Here is a 22,782-nt window from a genome sequence, read left to right on the forward strand (position 1 = left end):
TGAGATGTCTATGAAAAGGTCATGACTTGCTGGTTATGATTATGCGATCTGTATATGTGTATCATTTTTGTAATTGAAGTTATAAATACTGGCCATGTACCTGTATCTCACTGTGTTTGATTCTAAGTAGCATTAGTGAAGCATTTGGTCAGCTTCTTGAGAAAGGAATTTGAAGATTAAGTACCCAATCAAGAAACACTTAACTGACAATGGACCTTGGGAGACTCCAATCCACATATGAGAAGTCTTCCTGGGACGTTCAAGGTAGCATGTGAGCAATGGCTGCCACCTGCAAACTGAGTCATGCATGGACATGTGACTTGCCCAGGTGGCTACAAACTCCATCTTGTTGCTGTGATTTTGCACAGGAGAACCAAGGGGTTTCCGCCCACAAGACAAAGAATATAAAAGGCCCTGGAAATCCCTCCATTTTGTCTTCAATCCTGCTTCTTACCTCTGGAGAAACTTTGCTACACTGAAACTTGAACAAAGGACGGAATGACCCATCAAAGCCTTGGATGTACTCCAGAGACTTGATTTGAACCTGCAGTTTATTCCATCACTGCTACAAGCCTCAATCAAGAACTTTGCCATTACTGTATGTAATTGACAGGTTTCAGAGTAGCAGCCATGTTAGTCTGTATGCTCAAATAAATTGGTTAGTCTCTAAGGTGCCACAGGTACTCCTTTTGTATGTAATTGATTCCATTTAACCAATTTTAACTCATCTATATTTCTTTCTTTTTATGAATAAACCTTTAGGTTTTAGATTCAAAAGGATTGGCAACAGCGTGATTTGTGGGTAAGATCTGACTTGTATATTGACCTGGGTCTGGGGCTTGGTCCTTTGGGATTGGGAGAACCTTTTTTCTTTTACTGGGGTATTGGCTTTCATAACCATTCGTCCCCATAAGAAGTGGCTGCTGGTGGTGATACTGGGAAACTGGAGTGTCTGAGGGAATTGCTTGTATGACTTCTGGTTAGCCAGTGCGGTAAAACCAGGGTCATCTCTGTTTGGCTGATTTGGTGTGCCTTGATAGTAAAGGAAACCCAACCTTGGGCTGTAACTGCCCTGCCCTAAGCAATTTGTCCTGAATTAATGCTCTCAGTTGTGTCCCACCAGAGGCAGCATCGTTACAGACCCTACCAAATTCACGGTCCATTTTGGTCAATTTCATGGTCATAAGATTTTTAAAAAATTATATTTCATGATTTCAGCTATTTAAATCTGAAATTTCATGGTGTTGTAATTGTAGGGGTCCTAACCCAAAAAGAGCATGTGCGGTGTCGAAAGGTTATTGGAGGAGGGGTTGCGGTACTGCTACCCTTACTTCGGCGCTGCTGGTGGCGGCGCTGCCTTCAGAGATGGGCAGCTAGAGAGCGGCGGCTGCTGGCCAGGAGCCCAGCTCTGAAGGCAGAGGCCCGTTAGCAGCAGCACAGAAGTAAGGGTGGCATGGTATGGCGTTGCCACCTTTACTTCTGCGCTGCTGCCTACAGAGCTGGGCCTTCAGTCAGCAGCCGCCACTCTCTGGCCGCCCTGCTCTGAAGGCAGCAGTGCAGAAATAAGGGTGGCGATACCACGACCCCCCTAAAATAACCTTGCAACCCCCTTGCAATTCCCTTTTGGGTCAAGACCCTCAGTTTGAGAAACACTGGTGAAATCTGTATAGTATAGGGTAAAAGACCAGATTTCATGGGGGGAGACCAGATTTCACGTTCTGTGATGGGTTTTTCTTGGCTGTGAATTCGGTAGGGCACTACCCATGAGCCATGGACCATTAAAAGGTATTGATGATCATGTTTATATTTTGCCTCCATCACTTCCCTTGAGGAGACTGTTCCCCAACCCTGTACAGCTCACTGGGACATATTTCATACCCTCCTGTGGCACGCAGGCCACATCCCACAGGTCTCACTGGTTGTGGCTTATTGGCCTCCTCTGTGGGGTCCACTTTGGCCAGGGCCCCCACAGATGCAGGTTGTCAGCACCTTCATTGTTACTACCAAGGTGCTGTTCCCAGCATGCAATGGGCCAGCTTGCTTGGGCCAAAGTGGAGCACTGCTCCCTTCCAGTGTGCATGGCCAGCCCTGCTCTGGGGAGGAGGGACACAGCTGGCCCACTGTGGGCTCCCTACTGCAAACCCACTCTCTTTGCTCCCTGGGCCTGACTCACTCCAGGACTGGAACAGAGGGGAGGCAACTTACACCACTGCTAGCCAGGGGCTACCAGGGCCAGGGCCATGTCTGAGCCGCTGCAACGCTGGACTGCCTCAGCTCCTCCCACCAGCACACCCGCCCACCAGGACACTTTCTGCCCGAGGGCAGAGCCAGCACTCACTCTCCAGCCACACAGGGGCTATTTCCTGCCCCTTCACACCAGTGTAGCCATGGCAGAAGGTGAATCCTGCTATTTGGGCTGGACCCCCGACCCCCCTCCCCCCGCACTACCCAGCCCTTGGATCCCCACTCTCACCTGGGCACTGCAGGGTACAATGCAGCCAGCTGGGCGGGGGGGGGGGGGCAGGGTTTGCATGGGCACTCTGCCTTGGTGCCCATGGTGACACTGGGCTAGGCAGCAAAGTGAGGCCTCGCAGGGGTCAGCGGCAGACCATGTCCCTCACTACTGCCTGGCCGGCCACAGCTGACTAGCCACCACTCCCAGACGGTGCTGCTCAGATGCTGGTACTTCCCGGGCTCAGCCAACAGGGCGATGCGAAAGGTGTGTCCCCCCCCCCCCCCCCCCCCAGGCCAGGGCTGGCCCATACTAACCCGGGCGCTCTTGGGGAGATACCAGTGTAACCCTGGGGGCTGAGGCTCGCTCCCTCCCCCACGCTGCTTTCTGTTAATGACAATGCAGCTCCCTCATCCATAGCCCTGCAGGCTGCCCCGGCAGAAAAGAGAGGAGTTGGGTATGAATTCCCCCTCCCTCTGGGCCTGGTACCAGGGCAGTGACCACTTGCTTCCCACAGAGAACTAGCTGCAGCCTGAGGCAAGCAGTGTGTCTGCTGCAGGCTGGGCCTGGTCAATCCCTGCAGCCCCTCTAGGCCCCCCGCAGCCAAAGGGCTTGTTCCCTGCAAAGCCTCAGTAAACAGACAGGCCCTTTCCACGCCAGGCGCGCAGCTAGCCAAAGCTCTGCACTGGGCTGCAGGGGCAACTCCCCCACCCCTCTTCCCAAGAGGCCAGTTGGCAGGACACACTCGAGAGCCTACAACAGCCATAGTCCCATCACTCACACTAAGGGGCCCAGACATGTCCTCGCAGGTGGAGGGGACCCCGCCACACAGGCATCACTGGCTCGGGGTGGGGGGCGGGGGGGGGAGGAGCTTCTTACCTTCTTCTTCTTTTTCAGCAGGACCTTCACCCCGTCCACTGACACCAGGAGACTCACTTTCTTCTTCTTGATGTTCTTGGCTTTAAACTCGTACTGGGGGAGGCAAGGGAAAGGCCAGTGAACCCCCTGCACCACCTGCCTGTGCCCTCCCACCAACCAGCACCCAATTGCCGGCACGGGGGCGGAGGGCAAAGGAAGGTTCTCGTACACTCGCACACACAGGCACACCCACACATGCATGTATACATACAAACACACACACATGTGCAAACAGAAGCACACACATTCTAGCCCACAAGGGTCTTGCTCTCCTTGTCAGTCTCCTGCTCCCTTCTTCTCTCTCACACACACACACAGAGCGTACGACAGGGACACTGATACACAATACAGTAACTCCTCACTTAAAGTCCTCCCGGTTAACTTGTTTCATTGTTACGTTGCTGATCAATTAGGGAACATGCTCGTTTAAAGTTGTGCAATGCTCCCTTTTAACCTCATCCTTTGGCAGCCGCCTGCTTTGTCCACTTCTTGCAGGAAGAACAGCCCGTTGGAGCTAGCTGGTGGGGGCTTGGAACCAGGGTGGACCGGCAGCCCCACTATCAGCTCCCTGCTCCCCTAAGTTCCCTGTGCAGCAGCTGCCCAGCAGGCTATCAATTTCCGGCAGTTCAGCTGTCCCTCCCCCACCACTATGTGCCGCTCCTGCCCTCTGCCTTGGAGCTGCTCCCAGGAGCCTCCTGCTTGCTGTGCAGAGGGGGGAAAAGGGGTGGGGCTAATGTCAGCATGTCCCTCTGCTCTTGCACCCCGCTTACCCCTTCTCCATATACAGCAGGGTGGGGAGACAGACAGAGAGAGCTTGGGGCAGCAGCTGCTGTCTCCACTTCCTGATCGACTTAAAAAGACAATGTACTTAAGAGTGGGGTCAGGGTACTTAAAGGGGCAATGTGCATCTCTCTCTCTCTCCCACACACAGGGTGTGTGTCTGTCTCCCCTCCCTCCATTCGTGCTGCCTTGTAGAGTGTGAGGCTACATTAACAACAATGTGTTAATGCTTGAGGGCTCAGCCAAAAGCTAGTTCATCATTTTGCAGTAAGGCATTCCCTGGGAAATATCCCACCCACCCTCTTCCACCCTTTAACTTCACCACCTCAACCAAGCTTCACAATCATCATCACTGTGTACAGTATTAAACTGTTTGTTTAAAATGTATACTCTGTGTGTGTGTGTGTGTGTACGTACACAAACACAGTTTTTTTGTCTGGTGAAAAAAATTTCCCTGGAACCTAATCCCGCCATTTACATTAATTCTTATGGGGAAATTGGATTCACTTAACATTGTTTCGCTTAAAGTCGCATTTTTCAGGAACATAACTACAACGTTAAGCAAAGAGTGACTGTATGCCATACCAGCTGGGACCAACACCACCACTACACCAGTATCCTGTGTTGGAAGCTCAAGAAAGGCAGCCCCCTCCTCAGTGCCCTGGCTGGCTGCAATGCCAACTCCTGGTAGCACTAACGACACGGTGACACCTTTTCGGGGGAGATGGGATGTTACATTCATCATCCACTTTTATTGCAAATCTTCAGAGAAAAAAAGTACCTAGGCAAAGATGTAAGCAAGTCACTCATAAATTGGGGTGCTAGCCCACAGGGCTGGACCACAGAGTACGCACACCCTTCCAGGGCTAGTCCATATCCACACCCCACCCCGCTGCTTCCCAAACTGCCATCCAGTGATCACTATGTGTTCCTGGAGCATTTGCTGGCCTTTTGCCCCACGCAGCTGGCTGTGACCAGTGGCTAATGTACCCTTTCATTTAAAGTGAATGTAGTGATGTTGTCTTATACCACCGTGGGTTTGGCTCTAGTCACAACAGTTTCAAGCTCAACATAGCAAAATTGCCTCTGGTGCTTTTCTCAAACGGGGAGGCTCTAGGGACACACAAAGTCCAAGGATACCAACCACAGAGACAATCACCAGCACAAAGTTTTATTAAAGCACTAAACAAAGTTACAATTACTCAAGCCTATAGAAACCCTCCACAAACCTATGCAGTAATCATACCTGCAGTCATCCTCACGTCCTCAATGACATTCATGGGAATGATGCTACCTCTCACCAACTGATCATCAGTAGGGGGTGAGCTACTGCTGGGGTTTTCCTGTGAATATTCCCATTTTTACCCAACCAAGGAACCCTTTATACATTGCAATTCTACCTATGCCTAATGCCTTATGCATATGCATGAAGGTGTCAGCCCTCTTTTCCTAATCTGTACTTCTACACCCCAGGAACATTAGGGTGCCCTGTTTTATCGGTTGTTTATAGTTCCTCTTATTCTCATTAGCATCTATGCACTAAGTATACCATATGGTCAACACAGACTTTCCTTGATGTTACAATCAGGTGTCTTGTGGTCTCAGACAATACGTTGTGGTCTGTTGCAATCACCTATTGGCCCGTCTTTACAGTAACCTTGGGACTTTATGGGCATAGGGCTATTCCTAGGTCACTCACTCATGTTAAGTATTCTGATGCCTATGGCCTAGCATGGCTAAGCTCACATCTTACAGGTCTCAGCCTGTAGGCCGTGCATTTCAGCCTTGCTTTCCTTATCGACCTAATACACACTCATCACTGCTAAATACTTGTCAATGCTATACATCTATAATCCTACAACTTCAATCTATTTAACATTGATTGTATATGAACTGACCATAACATCACTTAATACAATGATATGTGGATGACAGAATGAACTAACTGGCTACACTGACCAGCACAGAGGCAATGAGAACTACACGAAACATGTCCCAGCTCTCACATCTCCACAGGGCAGGGACATTTTGTGGGCAACAACAGGGGCAGAGGTGGGTCAGCATGGTGGGGATGGGTCCGTGTGACTGTGGGTCGGGCAGCACTGGAGCTCCATGAACTGATCTCTAGGAAGATGTGGTACATCCTATGGCACAGCAAGAACCCCTCAGACATTGATCTCTACAAACGGAAAGGGGGGTTGACTGGTTGTTAAACTAGCCACTCAGACCCAGAAAATTCCTGCTCGGCCTCTCCAAGCCCCCTGCAGGTTCTACTTTAAGCAGTTCTCGGCCCACACTGATGTGCTGACGTGCACTTCCGCGTGGTAAGCACTTGGAGGCCCTTGGGGACAGAAGGTATTGACAATGGTCAGGCTCTGGCACGCTGAGACCACGGGCTATCGTGGTGACCAATCCGTCTCACTGTGTCCTTGTTCTCCCCATCTGTCTGTCTGTCTCTTGTCTTGTCCTTAGGTTGCCAGCTCTTTGAAGCCAGGACTGTCTCTTTGTGTTGTGTTTGTACAGCGCTAGCACAATGGGGTCCTGGTTCAGGCCTGGGGGTCGCTAGGGACTCCACAACATAAATACGAAATACTAACGGCTGAAGGCTGGTAGTACAGTATATCGCTATGTCACTGACATAGAGTAACTCCGAATCTGGTGCAGGCTGGTCAGTGTCCCCACCCCTTTGGGATTATTTGAGCCTTGTCTCAGGAAATCACAGTCTGACTCAAACACATTTACATGCCTTAAGCTGAGAGGCAATCGCCCTGGTCGTTCCAGCGTGTGCCAGAGCAGAGGTTCTCAAATGCACCCAATGTATTCTTGGGGGTGGAGGGACGCGCGTAGGAAAAAAAACGTACTGCACGCATTTTACCCACAGCAATGAATAACTAGCAAAGCTGATTCCTCCAGATATACCATGTCCTCCGGTGGCGCTGTGCATTTTGATGGATTTCTGTTAAGCGTGCATAGCATTATACAAAGTCGTTGCCATCTGTACATTAATCCGTTTGCTATGGCACAGTGCGCACATGTAATTGTAAGCATCGACTAGGGTGACTAGATAGCAAGTGTGAAAAATCGGGACGGGGATGCGGGTAATAGGCGCCTGTATCAGAAAAAGCCCCCAATATTGGGACTGTCCCTATAAAATCAGGACATCAGGTCACCCCAGCATCGACCACAATCACAGTTTTGCTTTTGCTCCTATTACAATGGATTGCTGGCTCATTTGTGGAATTGCTCTGCTCCAAAAACCAGGAGCACCCATCATACTAGTAGCAACAGTGCAATGCCCATAAGCAGCATCTCACTTTCTTGTATACTTAAACGGCTCTGTTTGAATCAGTGCCTTAGTGGTTTTCATATTTCGTGAGAGCTGAATGTGGATGTTCTTTGTTAGTGTATGTACTTGTGTAGGGGTGAACACAAAGAAGGGGGCGTTGTCAAATAAGTTTGAGAACCACTGTTCCAGAGTACCCTGCATGTTGTGCACTGGCTGAGTGTTGAAGAAGGTAGAGCAGTATGGGGAAAGGGACAGTAGATTGTTGCTCATGTCCCCAACACACACCCACACACACACCATGTGAGCTGGGCAGCACAGCTGCACTCACATGCTCACCCGTTACAAGAGCACACCGGGAAGTGGAGTTTGGTGCATGGTGTATTTCAGAACTGATCCCACTGCAGGGAGAAGAGGCCCAGATTAAAGAGCACTGGTTAGTCACCCATACAAACCCCAGCCCAGCTTCAAAGGCTGCCCCCAGCAGCAGGCACCTTCCTGAGACATTGGCTTCGACAGCCAGTACTTGAAAGGCAGAAACCACCCCCGGCTCAGCCTGCAATTTCACAATAACAGCACTAAAGTACAATTCCCCAAAACCACTGAACACCCACTGATGGACGCGAGATACAGATGAATCTGACAGAACAGTGCCTGCAGGCTACAATGAGAGTGATAGCTTCTAAACCTTTCCGCTGCCTCCAGCCAGCCAGGAGGCTGGAGCAAATGAGCAGCTCCTGGCGTGGTGCAGTGCTGCCAGCCTGGCGTGACTGCATCGCAAGGGCCTAGATCTGCCCCTAGCACAGTCTGACTTCCACTTACACGCTGCTCACTGCTGACACACCTCACCCTCCTGGGACACCTTTTGTGGGGGAGGGCAGTTCAGACTTGACCCTTGGCCTCTCTGCTGAGACTGCCAACAAAGGGGCCAGCTGGGGTGAGATTTCAAATGACACGGAGGCCTGTCCACTGGACCTGGACTGCGACCCCCAGCTCCAAAGCCCTTTCATGCCCAGCTGGCCGCAGAACACACTCTTTCTGATGTCTGTGAGAGCCAGGGAGCATTTGAAATGAATGAGGAACAGATGAGACTGATTCAGGCTATGTCTACACTACAGAGCTTACAGCGGCACAGCTGTACTGATGCATGTGCGCTGCTGTAAAACCTCTTGTGTAGCCACTCTATTGCAATGGGAGAGAGCTCTCCCGCCGGCATCATTAAACCACCCCCACCGAGCGGTGGTAGCTCTGTTAGAGGAAGAAACTCTCCTGCCGACATCGCGCGGAGCACACTACCACTTATGCTGGAGAAATGTATGTTGCTCAGGGGGGTGGAATAGACATGGTCTAATTGTCACTGTATGGCTGGGCTCTAAGCTAGAGGGAAGGGGAGGAGCCCCTGTGTTTTGTGCTAGGAAGAGCTAGTGAAGCAGTCTGATCTTGAGCTGAGAGAAGGCAGGACCAGGCAAGGCAGGGCAGAGGTGTGTGTGAGTGCATGTGTGAAGGGGAGTTTGAATGTTGTGGGGGGATCAGGCTGCTCAGATACTTGCTGTGGGGACTAAATTAAAGCAAATCCATAAACTAAAGGAAAGAATCCTTGGCTAGTAAGTGCCACACAACTTCTCTGTTGCCCTGACAGCCTGTCCCAAAGCCAAAGCTCCACAGTAACTGGAGCAAAAAGAAGAGTGGCCCGTTACTGAGAGAGAAGAGGGCCCAGCTTACAGCACAGACTCCCCTGCCCCCAAAGCGCACACACATCTTTTGTACCCTCTCCGGCAAACAGGTGCCAGGGTTATCCCACAGGGCAGACTGATTTATGTTAAAGTGATTTTAGTCACGAGTTTTAATCATGATTTAAATCAGTAAGCAGGAAACCTCGATTTAAATAATTAGTTTTAATCTTGTTTTGTATTTGTACTTTTAGTTATTTTCCTAATGAAAGGCTGATTCTCGTTGTCTGGTAGACATTAAAACATGTTGATTTGCAACTACATACAGCTGTTACAACAAATTTGGTGCTTCTTTTGGCTACCAGGAGGATACACTGTATCTATATACATTTATTTAAGCAACTATAAAGCTTAAATTCTATGTGTTCAGATTCTTCATTTTTATATTTTTGTTATGGTGAATGATGCATTTGTCATTTACTAGATAATTAATTTTTTACTTCTCATGTGTGTCCAGCTCAATTCAGATGGAAATTTGAATTCAGTGTTATCTATAGTTAGCAGATTTCACTGATTGTTTCTGGTTACCACGTCCTTCAATATTTTAGAACTAGTAGAGCTCATCCTCTCACACCTAATTTTTATTCATAGATTGGAAGAGGAAAACAAGCTTTCCTGCCTTTTCAATTCTCAATTGTTTTCTTTACTTTACTAATCATTAAGCTGAACTAACTGAATAAACTAAAATGACTAAAATATTCACTCTGTAACTGCTGTGAAAAGCTAGGTTAGCCCTTCAGCAGACTCTAGTTCCAGGTGCTAAGCTAGTGATTTCTAGCAGTAAAACTTCAGCAGCAAACATATATTGCTTAATAATATTTTTTAATTTAATTGAAACGATTTTACAGTAAGTTTAGGCCTTATCATAAGAGGTTATTTACCTGTAACTGGAGGTTCTTCAAGATATGTGGTCCCTGTCTGTATTCCACTGAGGGGTTACGCACGTGCCATTTGTCCAGAGTTGGAGAATTTGAAAGTTAGTGTCCATTGGTCTGCGCATGCACCCTGGCTCACCTTGTGCTTCCATCAGAGGCGATAAAGGGCGGGACAGACCGACCTCATCTTCAGTTCTTTCTCTACTGAAAATTGACCAATCCACAGCAGAGGGGAAGGCGGGCGGGGAGTGGAATACAAATGAGGACAATACATCTCAAAGAACCTCCTGTTACAGGTAAGTAACATCCTTTCCCTCTTCGAGTGATGGTCCCTATTGTATTCCACTGAGGGTGATTGACAAGCAGTACCTAAGTTGGAGGAGGACACTGCGAGGATGAGGATGGAATGGTCATGTGGAGAACTGCTGTGCTGAAGGAGGCATCTGCCGCCGAGTCCTGCACTAAGGCATAGTGTGCTGCAAGGGTGTGAACCGAACTCCATTTGGCTGCTCTACATATGTCTACAAATGGAACATCTTGAAGGGAGGCCGTAGTTGAAGGCTGAGCTCTCATGGAGTGAGATCGCACCCCTGTAAGGGGAGGTAGGCCTGACACTTAGTAGTAGTGTATAATGCAACCGGAAATCCATTTGGAGATGCTCTGGGTGGCGATGGCCTGTCCTGTTCCCCCCTCCACCCCACCCTGAGTCTTTTTGATACTGCAACAAACAGTCTAGGGGATTTTCTGATTTGTTTAGTTCTCTGCAGGTAGAAGGCCAAAGCTCGCTGTATGTTGAGGGAATGGAGTTGACATTCCTCTGCAGAAGTGTGTGGTCTCAGGAAGAAAACAGGTGAATGGCTTGATTTACGTGAAACTGGGAGACCATCTTTGGCAAAAATTTGGGGTGTAGCCCTAGGGAGACTTTATCCTTGTGCAATATCATCAAAGGAGGGTCCACGATCTTAGCTCCGAGCTTGCTGACCCATCTTGAAGTAATTGCAACCAGGAAGGAGACTTTCATGAAAAGAAGGGGCATGGAGCACAAAGCTAATGGCTCAAAGGATGGCTTCATCAGCAGAGAGAGAACTAGATTCAGGTCTCATTGGGGTACAGTTGGTTGGATGGGTGGGAGGCCTTTCCAAAACCTAGCAGTTAGCAGGTGTGTAAAGACAGAGCAACCTTCCACCAGAGGGTGGAATGCACTAATTGCCGCCAGGTGGACTCTCAAAGAACTGCAGGTGAGACCTGATGACTTTAAGGATAGAATTTCGTTCAGAATGAGGGGGACCCCTGTGGATTCTGGTAAGACTCCTTTGCGTTGAGCTCAAGTTGCGAAGCATTTCCACTTGGCTTGGTAACGTTGCCCAGTGGACTCTTTCCTGATGCTGGAAAGAACATGCTGTACAGCTGAAGAACATTCTGTACTAAAGTGGATGCTCATCCAAATACCACATTCTGAGGTGTAGCATGTGTGCATTGGGATGTTGGCTCTTGCCTTGTACTGGGTCAGATTGGGGAAGTTGGCAATGGGAATCGATGGGCAGGAGAACATGCAGAGGAGATTGAGAAACCAGAACTGTCTGGGCCACCAGGGTGTGGTCAGAATGACCATCACTCTGTCTCGTTGGACCTTGTGCAGCATCCAAGGCAGAAGTGGTAGAGGAGGGAAGGCATGGCTAAGTTGGTCTGACCAGGGGAGTAGGAGAGCAATGCCCTGGGAGTGGTGGCCCAGACCAAGGCCTCCCCTGGAGCAGTATGTAGAACATTTGCTGTTCATCTACGATGCGAAGTGATCTCTGGTCTGATCTCTGAATTATGGAATTGTGAAGTTCCAACTTGTGGTCTATTGCAAAATTTCTGCTGAGCGAGTCTGCAAGTACATTGTGTCCCAGGAGGATAGGCTGTGGACAAGAGGACCTGGTGATTGATGCACCAATGCCAAAGACTGCCTCTGTGCATAATCTTGGCTGCTTTGCAGTGCACTGTACAAGCTACGAAATTGCATGGTGTAGTGCTAGGACCCATCTTTCTGATTCACTGCTCTTAGTGGGTAATGACACAAGTCGAGTTCAGATTCCTACATGGTGGGGTCCGACATCTCCTGTCTTGGCCTATGCACAGTGCTGATTAATTTGGGCTTCTTCTGTATAAGAGACAGACTTCTGAGAAACTTTGCTTTCTCGAACATTTATGTGAGACAAACAGCTGTCATGGCTGGTCTAGGGTTACTCAGTCCTGCCTTGGTGCAAGGTACTGGACTAGACAACCTCTCGAGGTTCCTTTCAGCCTGACGTTACTATGATTGTTGGGTTATTGAGACTTTATTTTGCTTGGGTCGCACAGAAATGGTGAGTCCAGGGCAGTGTACTGTTATGGCAAAGGTGTTAATGAAGCATATGGTAGGTTACCAGGATACAATGGATATGATGCTCTCCAGAGAGGCTCAACAGAGTGCCATAGCCAAGGATGCCTTAGTGGTAAAGGGACTCATGCCCCAGGTCACTGGTGCTTAGACTGCTGCAGCAAGTGCCAAAAGCTTCGGGAAGATGGGGCTGTGACAGATCTCCAACCAAACTGCTGGGGGCAATGTGAGCCATGTTCTCCAAGGAATTCAGCAGCCCAGTTTGCCAAGCTCCCTGGCAAGCCTGGCTCCTTACTTAGATGCCTAAGTGGCAGCTGAGCTGTCTTGCAAATCTGGCCTGTAATGCCCAAAGAGCCATCTGCTCCAGCAGCTCATCAGCACAATCCCTCTGCTGAGCTCTAGGGATACACATGCGAAGATCTAGCCAATAATTCACTAATAAGCCACATGCCCAAGGGGGCTTGCTAATGAAACACCAACCATAATTTAATAACAAATCAACCAGGAATAGAGTTAAATAATACAGCAATTCAGTAGAGTGGTTGCAGCCTGCTCCCATGTTCATCATGCTCAAGTGTGCAGCAGAGGGGTTTTCAGACACTAGCCAATGCAGCTGGGGAGATGGCAGTGCAAAGAAGGCACACGGACTTCGGTGGAGAGAGATGAATGCACACCAGCTGTGGACCTGATCAGGAGGGTTTCAGCCTCATTATAGACATTTTTGTTTGATTCTGGTACAGTTGGCCTCTACTAAGGGTACGTCTGCATGGCCGACGTTAAAGCGGTGTAATCAAACCACCTCCGCGAGGGGAATAGCTCCCAGCGCTGCAGCACTGTCTACACTGCCACTTTACAGCGCTGAAACTTGCATTGCTCAGGGGCGTGTTGTTTCACACCCCTGAGCGAAGAAAGTTTCAGCACTGTAAGTGGCAGTGTAGACAAGGCCTAAGGCAGCAAAAGGCTCTGAGTCAGTTCCCTGGTACAGTTAGGATTTTCTTCTGCAGAATAAACAACTGCTCTCTACCTATCCAGTGGCCTATGGCGGCAGACACTCCCTTTTTCTGAACTGCTCCAGTGTGTGGCCTGTGTTACACAGGAGGTTGGACTAGATGCTCACAGCGGTACCATCTCTGAATGGGGGTGTTAAACACCTGGGCGGGGGGTAACTCTCAATTGCTAATCAAAGAACATGAGAGAGAGGAGAGACTTGCATTCTGAAGAGCTGCCTAACTGAATGTGAACAGCATGTAACTTGGGCAACACAAAGGAGTGGGACTTGGGACAGGGCATCACTTGTTATTTCCCAGTCTGGTTCTGGGACACTGGCATCTTCAGAAGAAAAATGTCTGTGAGCACATCCCTCTGGTGTGTGCCTCATTGAGCGAAGCACGTCGGGATGCCCTGGTTCCAGTGCCCAATTCAAATGAGTGGAGTAAAACCCCATCTTCACCTACTACGATGAGTTCTCTCTTCTGGGGACATTTCCTCATTGCAGCTGTGCTGACCGTGGAGTCAGTGATCTGTAGTGAAAGTGTTTGTTGAAAATGTACCAGTCTGGTCATTCCAGCCAGGAACCCACCCTTACCCGGTCACATTCCAAAGCTGCAGCAGTAGGGCACAGAGCAACAGATAAGCTGCGAGATGCACTCTGTAGAACCCCTGCCCTGCCATTCTTCTCCAGAGTGCCCTTTCCCGGTAGCTACTGTTAGAGCCTGAGATGTTACTGTGGTCCACAGGTGCCACATGGAGCGGGGATCTGGATGCTTGGAAGAGAAGCTGGAAAGGGAATGGTGAGAGCAGGGGGTTGTGACAGGTAGGGAAGGAGGCAAGAGAGTGGTCAGCCTTGCATGGAAGGACAATGCAATTCTGTGGCTGAGTACATGCCTCGCTGCCAGGCTGTTGGGAAAGACCTGATGGAATCAATAGCTCCACTGAGCAGCCACAGAAATGTCTTCGAAAACCACTGGCTTCAGCCTTTCCATGCCCGTCTTCCCTCTGTGAAATGGGCTGATGATAAATCTCCTGCCCCACAAGGCATAAGGCTGTTACAACCCATGGAATGTGCTCTGAGACCCCCTTTGGACAGCAAAACACTATCAGGGCCAGGCCAGGCTTGTGCAGGCAGGGTGGTTGAGTCAATGGCTCAAGCCAGTCACATTCAGCTGGTGGGCCAGAGAGATGCCAGCCAAGCACTGTCCTGGGCGAAGATGTCTCCACTAATGCTGTGTCTACGTCAGCACCCAGTGGAAAGCAAGCCCGGGGCTGGCCATGTGCGAGGCTCACACTCCTTGTTCAGGATGCCTGGGAGCAAACCCAGCGAAATCAGCCTCAGCCAGTCCAGAGAGGAGAAAACTTTGTTCAGGAGCCAAGGAGACTATGCAGATACAGTTACCATGGCAACCGTTGCTTCCTCTTCAGCTCGCACGAGAGATGTTTGCAGGAGAAATCCACAAGGAGGGACAGACTTGTGAAAGGGGGGCAGTCAGTGGGATGGGGTGGAGAGAGCAGCAAGCAGAAGCTCCCCACTCTTACCACTCTAAAGCAGTGGTCACCAACCGATTGATCGCGATCAACTGGTCGATCCTAGAGGATCTCCCAGTCGATCGTGATCTCCAGTGATGCAGTGTGGCTGCAGCTAAGGCAGACTCCCTGCCTACCCAGGTCCCACGCTGCTCCCAGAAGTGGACAGCACAGCCCTGTGGCCAGGGGTCTCCCTCCCCACACTGCTCCTGCCTGCAAGCACCGCTCCTGCAGTTCCCATTAGCCGAGAGAGCTGCGGGGGCAGTGCTTGCAGAGAGGGCCACGTGTCCCCTGCCCCTCCCAGGGGCGTATTGGCCCCTTCTGGGAGCGGTGTGGGGCCCGAGTAGGCAGGGAGCCTGCCTTAGCCTCGCTGCACCTGCTGTTGACCGGGAGCCGCCAGAGGTAAGTGCTGCCCAGTGAGAGGCTGTGTTAGGGTGCTTACTCCTTCACCCACTCACTTCCCTGGTCCTTCTCGCATGAACAGAGAACAGCAATACCCGAAGTCCAAAGGTGCAAACAATTCGATATTTATTGGGGTGAACTTCCAGCAAGCATGATTCCAGTTTCCTTCCTTAGTGTCCCCCTTCCCAGCTCTGACACCACAGAACCTTGCCCGTGTCCCTGTTCTCATTCCCCCCGTTAGCAAAATATGATTCCAATTCCCCCATTCCCATTCCCCCCTTTTCTTCCTGATTGACTGCAGACTATATAGTAAAACTTGAGTTCTGCTTAGCTATACCTTAACCAGTCATTTTACTGAAATTTAACTAACCAATTCTAACATATTGTAACATGATTATTTAACCAATTATATCCCACCACCTTAATTAGTTTACACCCAGCAAAATTAATTATACAGAAGACAGAAACAATCTCAGAACCAGACAGAGATTATACAGACAAACAATGGGGAAATGGGGACTACAGTGATAGAAAAAGAAATGAGGATTTCACATCCCAGCTATTGATAAGCGAGTTCTTGCCAGACAGGATGTTATTAAACTAAGTTTCCTTTTACATCCTCTAAGCACTTCCCTTTCTCTGGAGGTGATACGAATACAGTCCTGTCCTGATAATGCCTAACAGCCCAATAGCACCTTATTTCAATGTGCCCAGTTTGGAATATAAGGATGTGACCATATGATTCCCAGTTTATGGCTGCCTTGCTGCTTAGCCAGAGGCCTTAGCCTAAGAACAGGGCCTCAGACTGTCATAGTGAGAAAAGGCCTTATACAGGCAGACAGTGATTTTGATTCTTTCTTTTATACCTCTATAACTAGCTAAATGATAAACACATACCTAAATTCTTAAAGTACAGGCTTTGCAGACAGGCCTGAATATCTATATCCTAACAGGCCACACCCCAACCCCCATCACTGAGCCCCCTCTCAGAGCCAGCACCCTGTACCCCCTCCTGCATCCCAACACTCTACCCCAGTCTGGAGCCCCCTCCTGCACCCCCGATGCAATACTGAAATCCTGCGTGCCACCAATCTCACACCATCTGGTGCTTTTTTTTAAAACTTTGGCTCCAGGAGACTCTCCACATTCATTTTATAAGAAATCAACTCCTAGCCCTCCTGACTGGAGAGAAAAGCTTGAAAATGTAATCTGAGTGTGATCCTAAAGGCTCAAAACCCAGACGCCCAAATACATAGAACCCAAAAGGTAAGTTTTTTTTTTTTAATCTCATGCTATTTAAACCAAATCTCATGACTTTCTGAGGCAAGATTCCTGAATACCTGAGGTTGATGATACTACAGAAAGCACCATCATATCAATTTCTGTGTAAAATTGCACAATAAACTCAACGGAATTGTGATGGGGGCAGGGAGGGGGGGTAGCTCCCTTTGATGGACACCCAGCCAGCCAGTTAGCTTTAAAATCCCTCTTGGTCTGTTCTCTGCTTGCTTTACTTGTAAAGGGTTAACAAGCCAACAGGTAAAAGAAAAGGAGAGGGCACTTGACCAAAAGAGCCAATGGGAAGGTAGAACTTTTTAAAATTGGGAAAGAAACTTTCCCTTTGTCTGTTGTTCTCTGGGCTGCAGAGACAGAGCAGCAATGCTGTGTAAGGCTTGAACCAGATATGAACATTCATCTTTCATACCTAGAAAAAATTATTTGGATAAGAAATGTTTAGACAGACACAATCAGGTTTCTTTTTTATTTTGGTCTGTGGATCTCCTCTGTGCTAACCCCAGATGCTCGTTTGCTTGTAACCTTTAAGCTGAACCCCCAAGAAAGCTATTTTGGGTGCTTAATTTTTGGAATTGCTCTTTTAAAATTTAGCAAAAGGCTAAGTTCCAAATGTAATTTTTTCCTTTTTGTTTTAATAAAATTTAGCTTTTTTAGGAACAGGATTGGATTTTTGGTGTCCTAAGAGGTTTGTGCATGTTCTTTGATTAGCTGGTAGCCACAGCTCATTTCCTTTGTTTTATTTCTGAACTCTTCCCCCCCGGGGGGTGGGGGGGAGGCTTATGGGTACCCCACAGGGAGGAATTCCCAAGTGCTCCTTCCTGGGTTCAAAGGGGCGGGTTTTGCATTTGGGTGGTGGCAGAGTTTACCAAGCCAAGGTCAGAGAAAAGCTGTAACCTTGGGAGTGTTTGGAGTGTCAAGTATTAATTTTTAAAATCCTTGCAGGCCCCCACTTCTGCACTCAGAGTGACAGAGTGGGGATTCAGCCTTGACAGGAATACAACTGCACCAAAAATATTAGCAAGAGACACTAAAAAGAGGTCAAATCAAAGAAGAAAAATCCAATTTATTTGTTCCCAGGGCCACTACATCTTTCTCATCTCAGGGTGAAGCTCCCACGAACCAGAACTAGCTAAAATCTTTGACTGATGGTTTATAGGAAGAATTTGATTATTCCAAGCTCAAACTTCTTGGTTCAAAGAAGACTTCAGGCTGTCTCAGGGCTTGTGTCTGGAGACACAGTGCCGCTGGAGAACTTCAGTGTAGACATTACCTACGCTGATGGGAAGGGTTAGGTCAGGTGGATTCTTCACACCCCGGAGCAACACAGCTGGGTCGACCTAACTTTTAAGTGTAGACCAGGCCTCAGGGACAAAAGTATACTCACCCATCTGATCACTTACAAAATCCAAGCACTTAAAAGCAAGGAAATGAATTGTTAAGTGTACCTTATAGCCTACACAACCCACATAATACATTATCCATATGAAGTAGAAGGAAGTGTATATTTCATCAAAACACAAGCACCTTAACTCTGACTCACGGATTGGTTGTTATTTTTTTTAATGTATCATTTGTATCTTGAGTTTAGGGTTTAAATATTTTTCTTTAAAGGGAAACTGTTAAGTAAGAACTATTCTCATTTGATACATACAGAAAAACTTGCCAAGAGAGACCACTTATGGGAGTTAGCAAAAGTGGTCGCTTGTGAGAGGTGGTCTTTTTTCAAAGGTATGATATTGCAACGCTTACTTCTGCACTGCTGCTGGCGGCGGCACTGCCTTCAGAGCTGGGCAGAGCCAAGCGTGGCAGCTGCTGGCTAGGTACCCAGCTCTGAAGGGTGTAAGAAAATGTGGTCACTGGTTGCAGATGACAGGTCATCGCTCTTCACAGTTAAATTATAGGGGGAAAAGTTCTGTGGCCTCTGCAAGTAGTCGTTCGTGACAGGTGGTCGCTAAGGCAGATTTGACTGTATATCAATTAACAGCACAATATTCTGGTAAGCATACAGTTACGTACGTAGTTTAATAAAGAAAGTATATAAGAGTGGCAATTTATAGTAAAATTACATATGCATCTGGGACTGAACAGTATGTGTCAAAACTATGCAAAATCGACACTTAAAAATGTGTTCCCCTTCTGTGACTGTTTCTGGACTCCTTCTGTGAAGAAGAAATAATTTTAGACAGAGACTTTACTACTGTAAATCCTAGATTGGGTAGATAAGACAGTAACAAAAGAGTGACAATGTAGGACAGCATCTATTTTAGATTCATTGTTATGTGTTTACAGACAGTTGAAAAAAGTTTCACTGGAATAAAAATGATCTCACCTTATTCTCCTCCATATAAAATGTAGAAAGGGAGATTTCATTCTAATCATGAATGCTCTCCCTCAATAAATTATAAGCACAAACAAACATTAGAAATATGTCAGACCATACTCCAACAGCACCGATTCTTCATTTGGGTGAAAAACTCCCTTTACTTAAACTTCGCAGGTGATCTAGGATCCAGATAGAACATAGTTATTTTAAAAAAATATTACCCAATATTTTGAACACAATGACAGTATGCAAAAGGAGTCAAAGAAAAGTGGTGTGTTTGCACAGCACTTAGCATAATGGGGTACCAAGCTTGTTGGGGGCCTCTGACACTAATGAAATATAAATAAATGATACAAATTATTAATAATGGGAGATCACTTTATTATCAGAGCCTCCCAATTAAAAAACAAAGTCTACAAGACAGACTGCAGCTGGAAAAGGAGATTCAGAATGAGAATTCCATCGTTACAAACAAGTGATTGCAATAAAATCCTTTGCCAGCTTACTAGCATGGCAGACAATCTAACAATTTATGGAAAGGAAATAAAGGGGATAAACTTCTGACCAGGACATTGTTCTCTATTTTGCTCTTCACCCAACAAAACAATCTGAAGAAATCAGAGATGCACAACTGGAGTCCAATATACATAAATGTGCAAGTCCTAGATATGACTGGGCTTTGGTGACGTCTAAAACATGGAACATGGCGAACGCCACTAGAGGGCTCTCAATTAAAGGGACAAAATCTTATTCTCATGCACTACAGCAGGGGTGGGCAAACCACGGCCCATGGGCCAGTGCCATTTTAAGCTGGCCTGCGAGCTGCACCACCGGCCGGGGCCAGGGGTCAGCAAGTTAAGGAAGTATGGGCTAGATGAATGCACTATAAGGTGGGTAGAAAGCTGGCTAGATTGTCGGGCTCAACGGGTAGTGATCAATGGCTCCATGTCTAGTTGGCAGCCGGTGTCAAGTGGAGTGCCCCAGGGGTCGGTCCTGGGGCCGGTTTTGTTCAATATCTTCATAAATGATCTGGAGGATGGTGTGGATTGCACTCTCAGCAAATTTGCAGATGATACTAAACTGGGAGGAGTGGTAGATACGCTGGAGGGGAGGGATAGGATACAGAAGGACCTAGACAAATTGGAGGATTGGGCCAAAAGAAATCTGATGAGGTTCAATAAGGATAAGTGCAGGGTCCTGCACTTAGGATGGAAGAATCCAATGCACCGCTACAGACTAGGGACCGAATGGCTAGGCAGCAGTTCTGCGGAAAAGGACCTAGGGGTGACAGTGGACGAGAAGCTGGATATGAGTCAACAGTGTGCCCTTGTTGCCAAGAAGGCCAATGGCATTTTGGGATGTATAAGTAGGGGCATAGCGAGCAGATCGAGGGATGTGATCGTTCCCCTCTATTCGACACTGGTGAGGCCTCATCTGGAGTACTGTGTCCAGTTTTGGGCCCCACACTACAAGAAGGATGTGGATAAATTGGAGAGAGTCCAGCGAAGGGCAACAAAAATGATTAGGGGTCTAGAGCACATGACTTATGAGGAGAGGCTGAGGGAGCTGGGATTGTTTAGTCTGCAGAAGAGAAGAATGAGGGGGGATTTGATAGCTGCTTTCAACTACCTGAAAGGGGGTTCCAAAGAGGATGGCTCTAGACTGTTCTCAATGGTAGCAGATGACAGAACGAGGAGTAATGGTCTCAAGTTGCAATGGGGGAGGTTTAGATTGGATATTAGGAAAAACTTTTTCACTAAGAGGGTGGTGAAACACTGGAATGCGTTACCTAGGGAGGTGGTAGAATCTCCTTCCTTAGAGGTTTTTAAGGTCAGGCTTGACAAAGCCCTGGCTGGGATGATTTAACTGGGAATTGGTCCTGCTTCGAGCAGGGGGTTGGACTAGATGACCTTCTGGGGTCCCTTCCAACCCTGATATTCTATGATTCTATGATTCTATAACCTTTTGTGGGCCCTGGCGCCAAACATATTTGTGGGCCCCCCATGTAGTCGTTGTGGGCTCCAAATGTGGGCCTGGTGTATACCCGGTACTGAATCTCAGAGACATTCTTCATTTTGATCACACACCTCTGCATGACTATATGCATTGCTATACACAGCTCCCTCAGCCCCCAGTTTTTCCCATTAAGCTGTATATGCAGGTTTACCAGTGTCCACAATGAGCAGTAATTTCACAGTGATCAGGGGAAACTCCCCACAGATTTATCTCCTTCCTCATTCAGACCTTCTATAGCCATGTCTCCAGTACCACCCTATGTCTCCTGTCACTGTATGTGGTTCTGGCCTCAGCTCAATAAAGTTTCATAGCCAGCAGATACCTGATCAATTCTGACAAATCCCTCCCTCAACGCTCATCCTGCCATTTGAGCAAGCCACTTGCAAACACCATTTCCCCAAAGTGAGGACTTAACCCCTGGGAACCTGAAGTCACCAGCTTTTCTCCCTCTGCTCCCATCTACATACTAGTCTACTACTTGGTCACCACCACCTCTCCCTATGCTTGTTTCCCTGCTACCTTGGACATGCTCCCTAGCCATCTGGGGCTATTCTCCCCCTGCAAGCCTGATCTGCTTCCTTTTTCCCTGCTCCCCTTGACATTCCTTTCCTACTGGTGACCTCTGTTTCTTGAGGTTAACTCCAGTTTCTTTATCCGCTCCTAGCTTAATGGCCCCCAGTAGTCACAGAGCCACCTGCAGCTTGTCTGGCTACAGCCATGTGGCCAATTGCCAGAGGCCAGCCTTAGATAGCTACAGCTGCTAGCAAGAGAGGGGTGGCAATTCCAAGGCTGAGCATGCTTGAACCTTGCAATGGCAGCATTAGGGAGTTCTAAATTCTCAGCACTGGCCCTAGGCAGCTGCAGACTCTGGAGTTAGGCGCTTCCCTTCTCTAGGTCATGGCTTAAAGTACCTGAGATGCCCATCACCTGCAGCAGAGGCCACCAATTCCCACACACTCCTCAGCTAGCACATAGTCACGCAGAAAGTGAAGCCTGAATGATTTTGGAGGCTGGAGTGCCAGGAGGTTCCCATCCCTGAGCAGCAGCTCTGCAACAAGCTCACATGGCCCCCTCCTCCGCTGTGGGACCAGGACCCTGTGAAGACAGTGGAGTTACTCCATGTATAACCAGTTCTGTCCAAAGCCTGTTGAAGTAAATGGGAGTCTTTTCATTGTCTTTAATGGGCTGCGTATAGAAGCAAAGGACCCTGTTCTAGACTCCAGGAGCAAAGTGCATTCTATGCTCCATTGGTTTACTATTGTAACAGGAAGGTCTCACATTACCTAGTGAATAAGCAACACTTCCTACAGCACCTAACTTTTTCTGAGAGGCCTCCTGCTTAGCTTACCAGGGCTGAAAATATCAGGTAGTATGGTTACAAAAGCAAGACACTTCTGAATTCAGCAAGAATTTTGGATGTGCACAGAACACAGACAGGACTGGTTCCAGCATGGTTACAGAACTGCAGTCAAGTGGAACAATTTTCGGCTTATGTGATTGGAGGATATCTGATCTGAGGTGCCTTTGTTATTCTTTTCTTCCACTCTTCATTTCCGTGGGGAATTTGCCAATGCAATATCATGGTCTTCATCATGGTCTTCTTTTTAAACAAACAAAACAACAAAAAAATGGCAATGGCTATTGAAGATAGCAATTCCAGTCCTAGTTAGCACTGGGAAGACCCGAGCATTTGTTGCTCAATTTTATCCTACTTTTTCTACAGCAAATTACAGTGGATCAGTACATTTGATTTGGGAGAAATGAAGTAACAGCTGTCCAAATTGAGCTTGAGCGCTCCTGAATTTTGAGGGTGTTCAAATCTGGA

General features: G+C 48.0%; 1 protein-coding gene across 9 annotated transcripts in view; it reads right to left on the reverse strand.

The window, feature by feature from the left end:
* The window catches only part of NOS1AP (nitric oxide synthase 1 adaptor protein), a 186,298-nt gene that overhangs the window by 79,335 nt on the left and 84,181 nt on the right, over positions 1-22,782 (reverse strand). For 8 of the 9 annotated variants that reach the window (XM_074960836.1, XM_074960839.1, XM_074960838.1 and 5 more), the window contains exon 3: positions 3,332-3,424. The exons of the other annotated variant lie outside the window; for it this stretch is intronic. In XM_074960836.1, coding sequence (XP_074816937.1) covers positions 3,332-3,424 — 93 coding nt within the window. The remainder of the gene's footprint in view (positions 1-3,331; positions 3,425-22,782) is intronic. 9 annotated transcript variants of the gene reach the window in all.

The sequence above is a fragment of the Natator depressus genome, chromosome 8 (assembly GCF_965152275.1).
Source record: "Natator depressus isolate rNatDep1 chromosome 8, rNatDep2.hap1, whole genome shotgun sequence".
Taxonomy (NCBI): Eukaryota; Metazoa; Chordata; order Testudines; family Cheloniidae; genus Natator; species Natator depressus.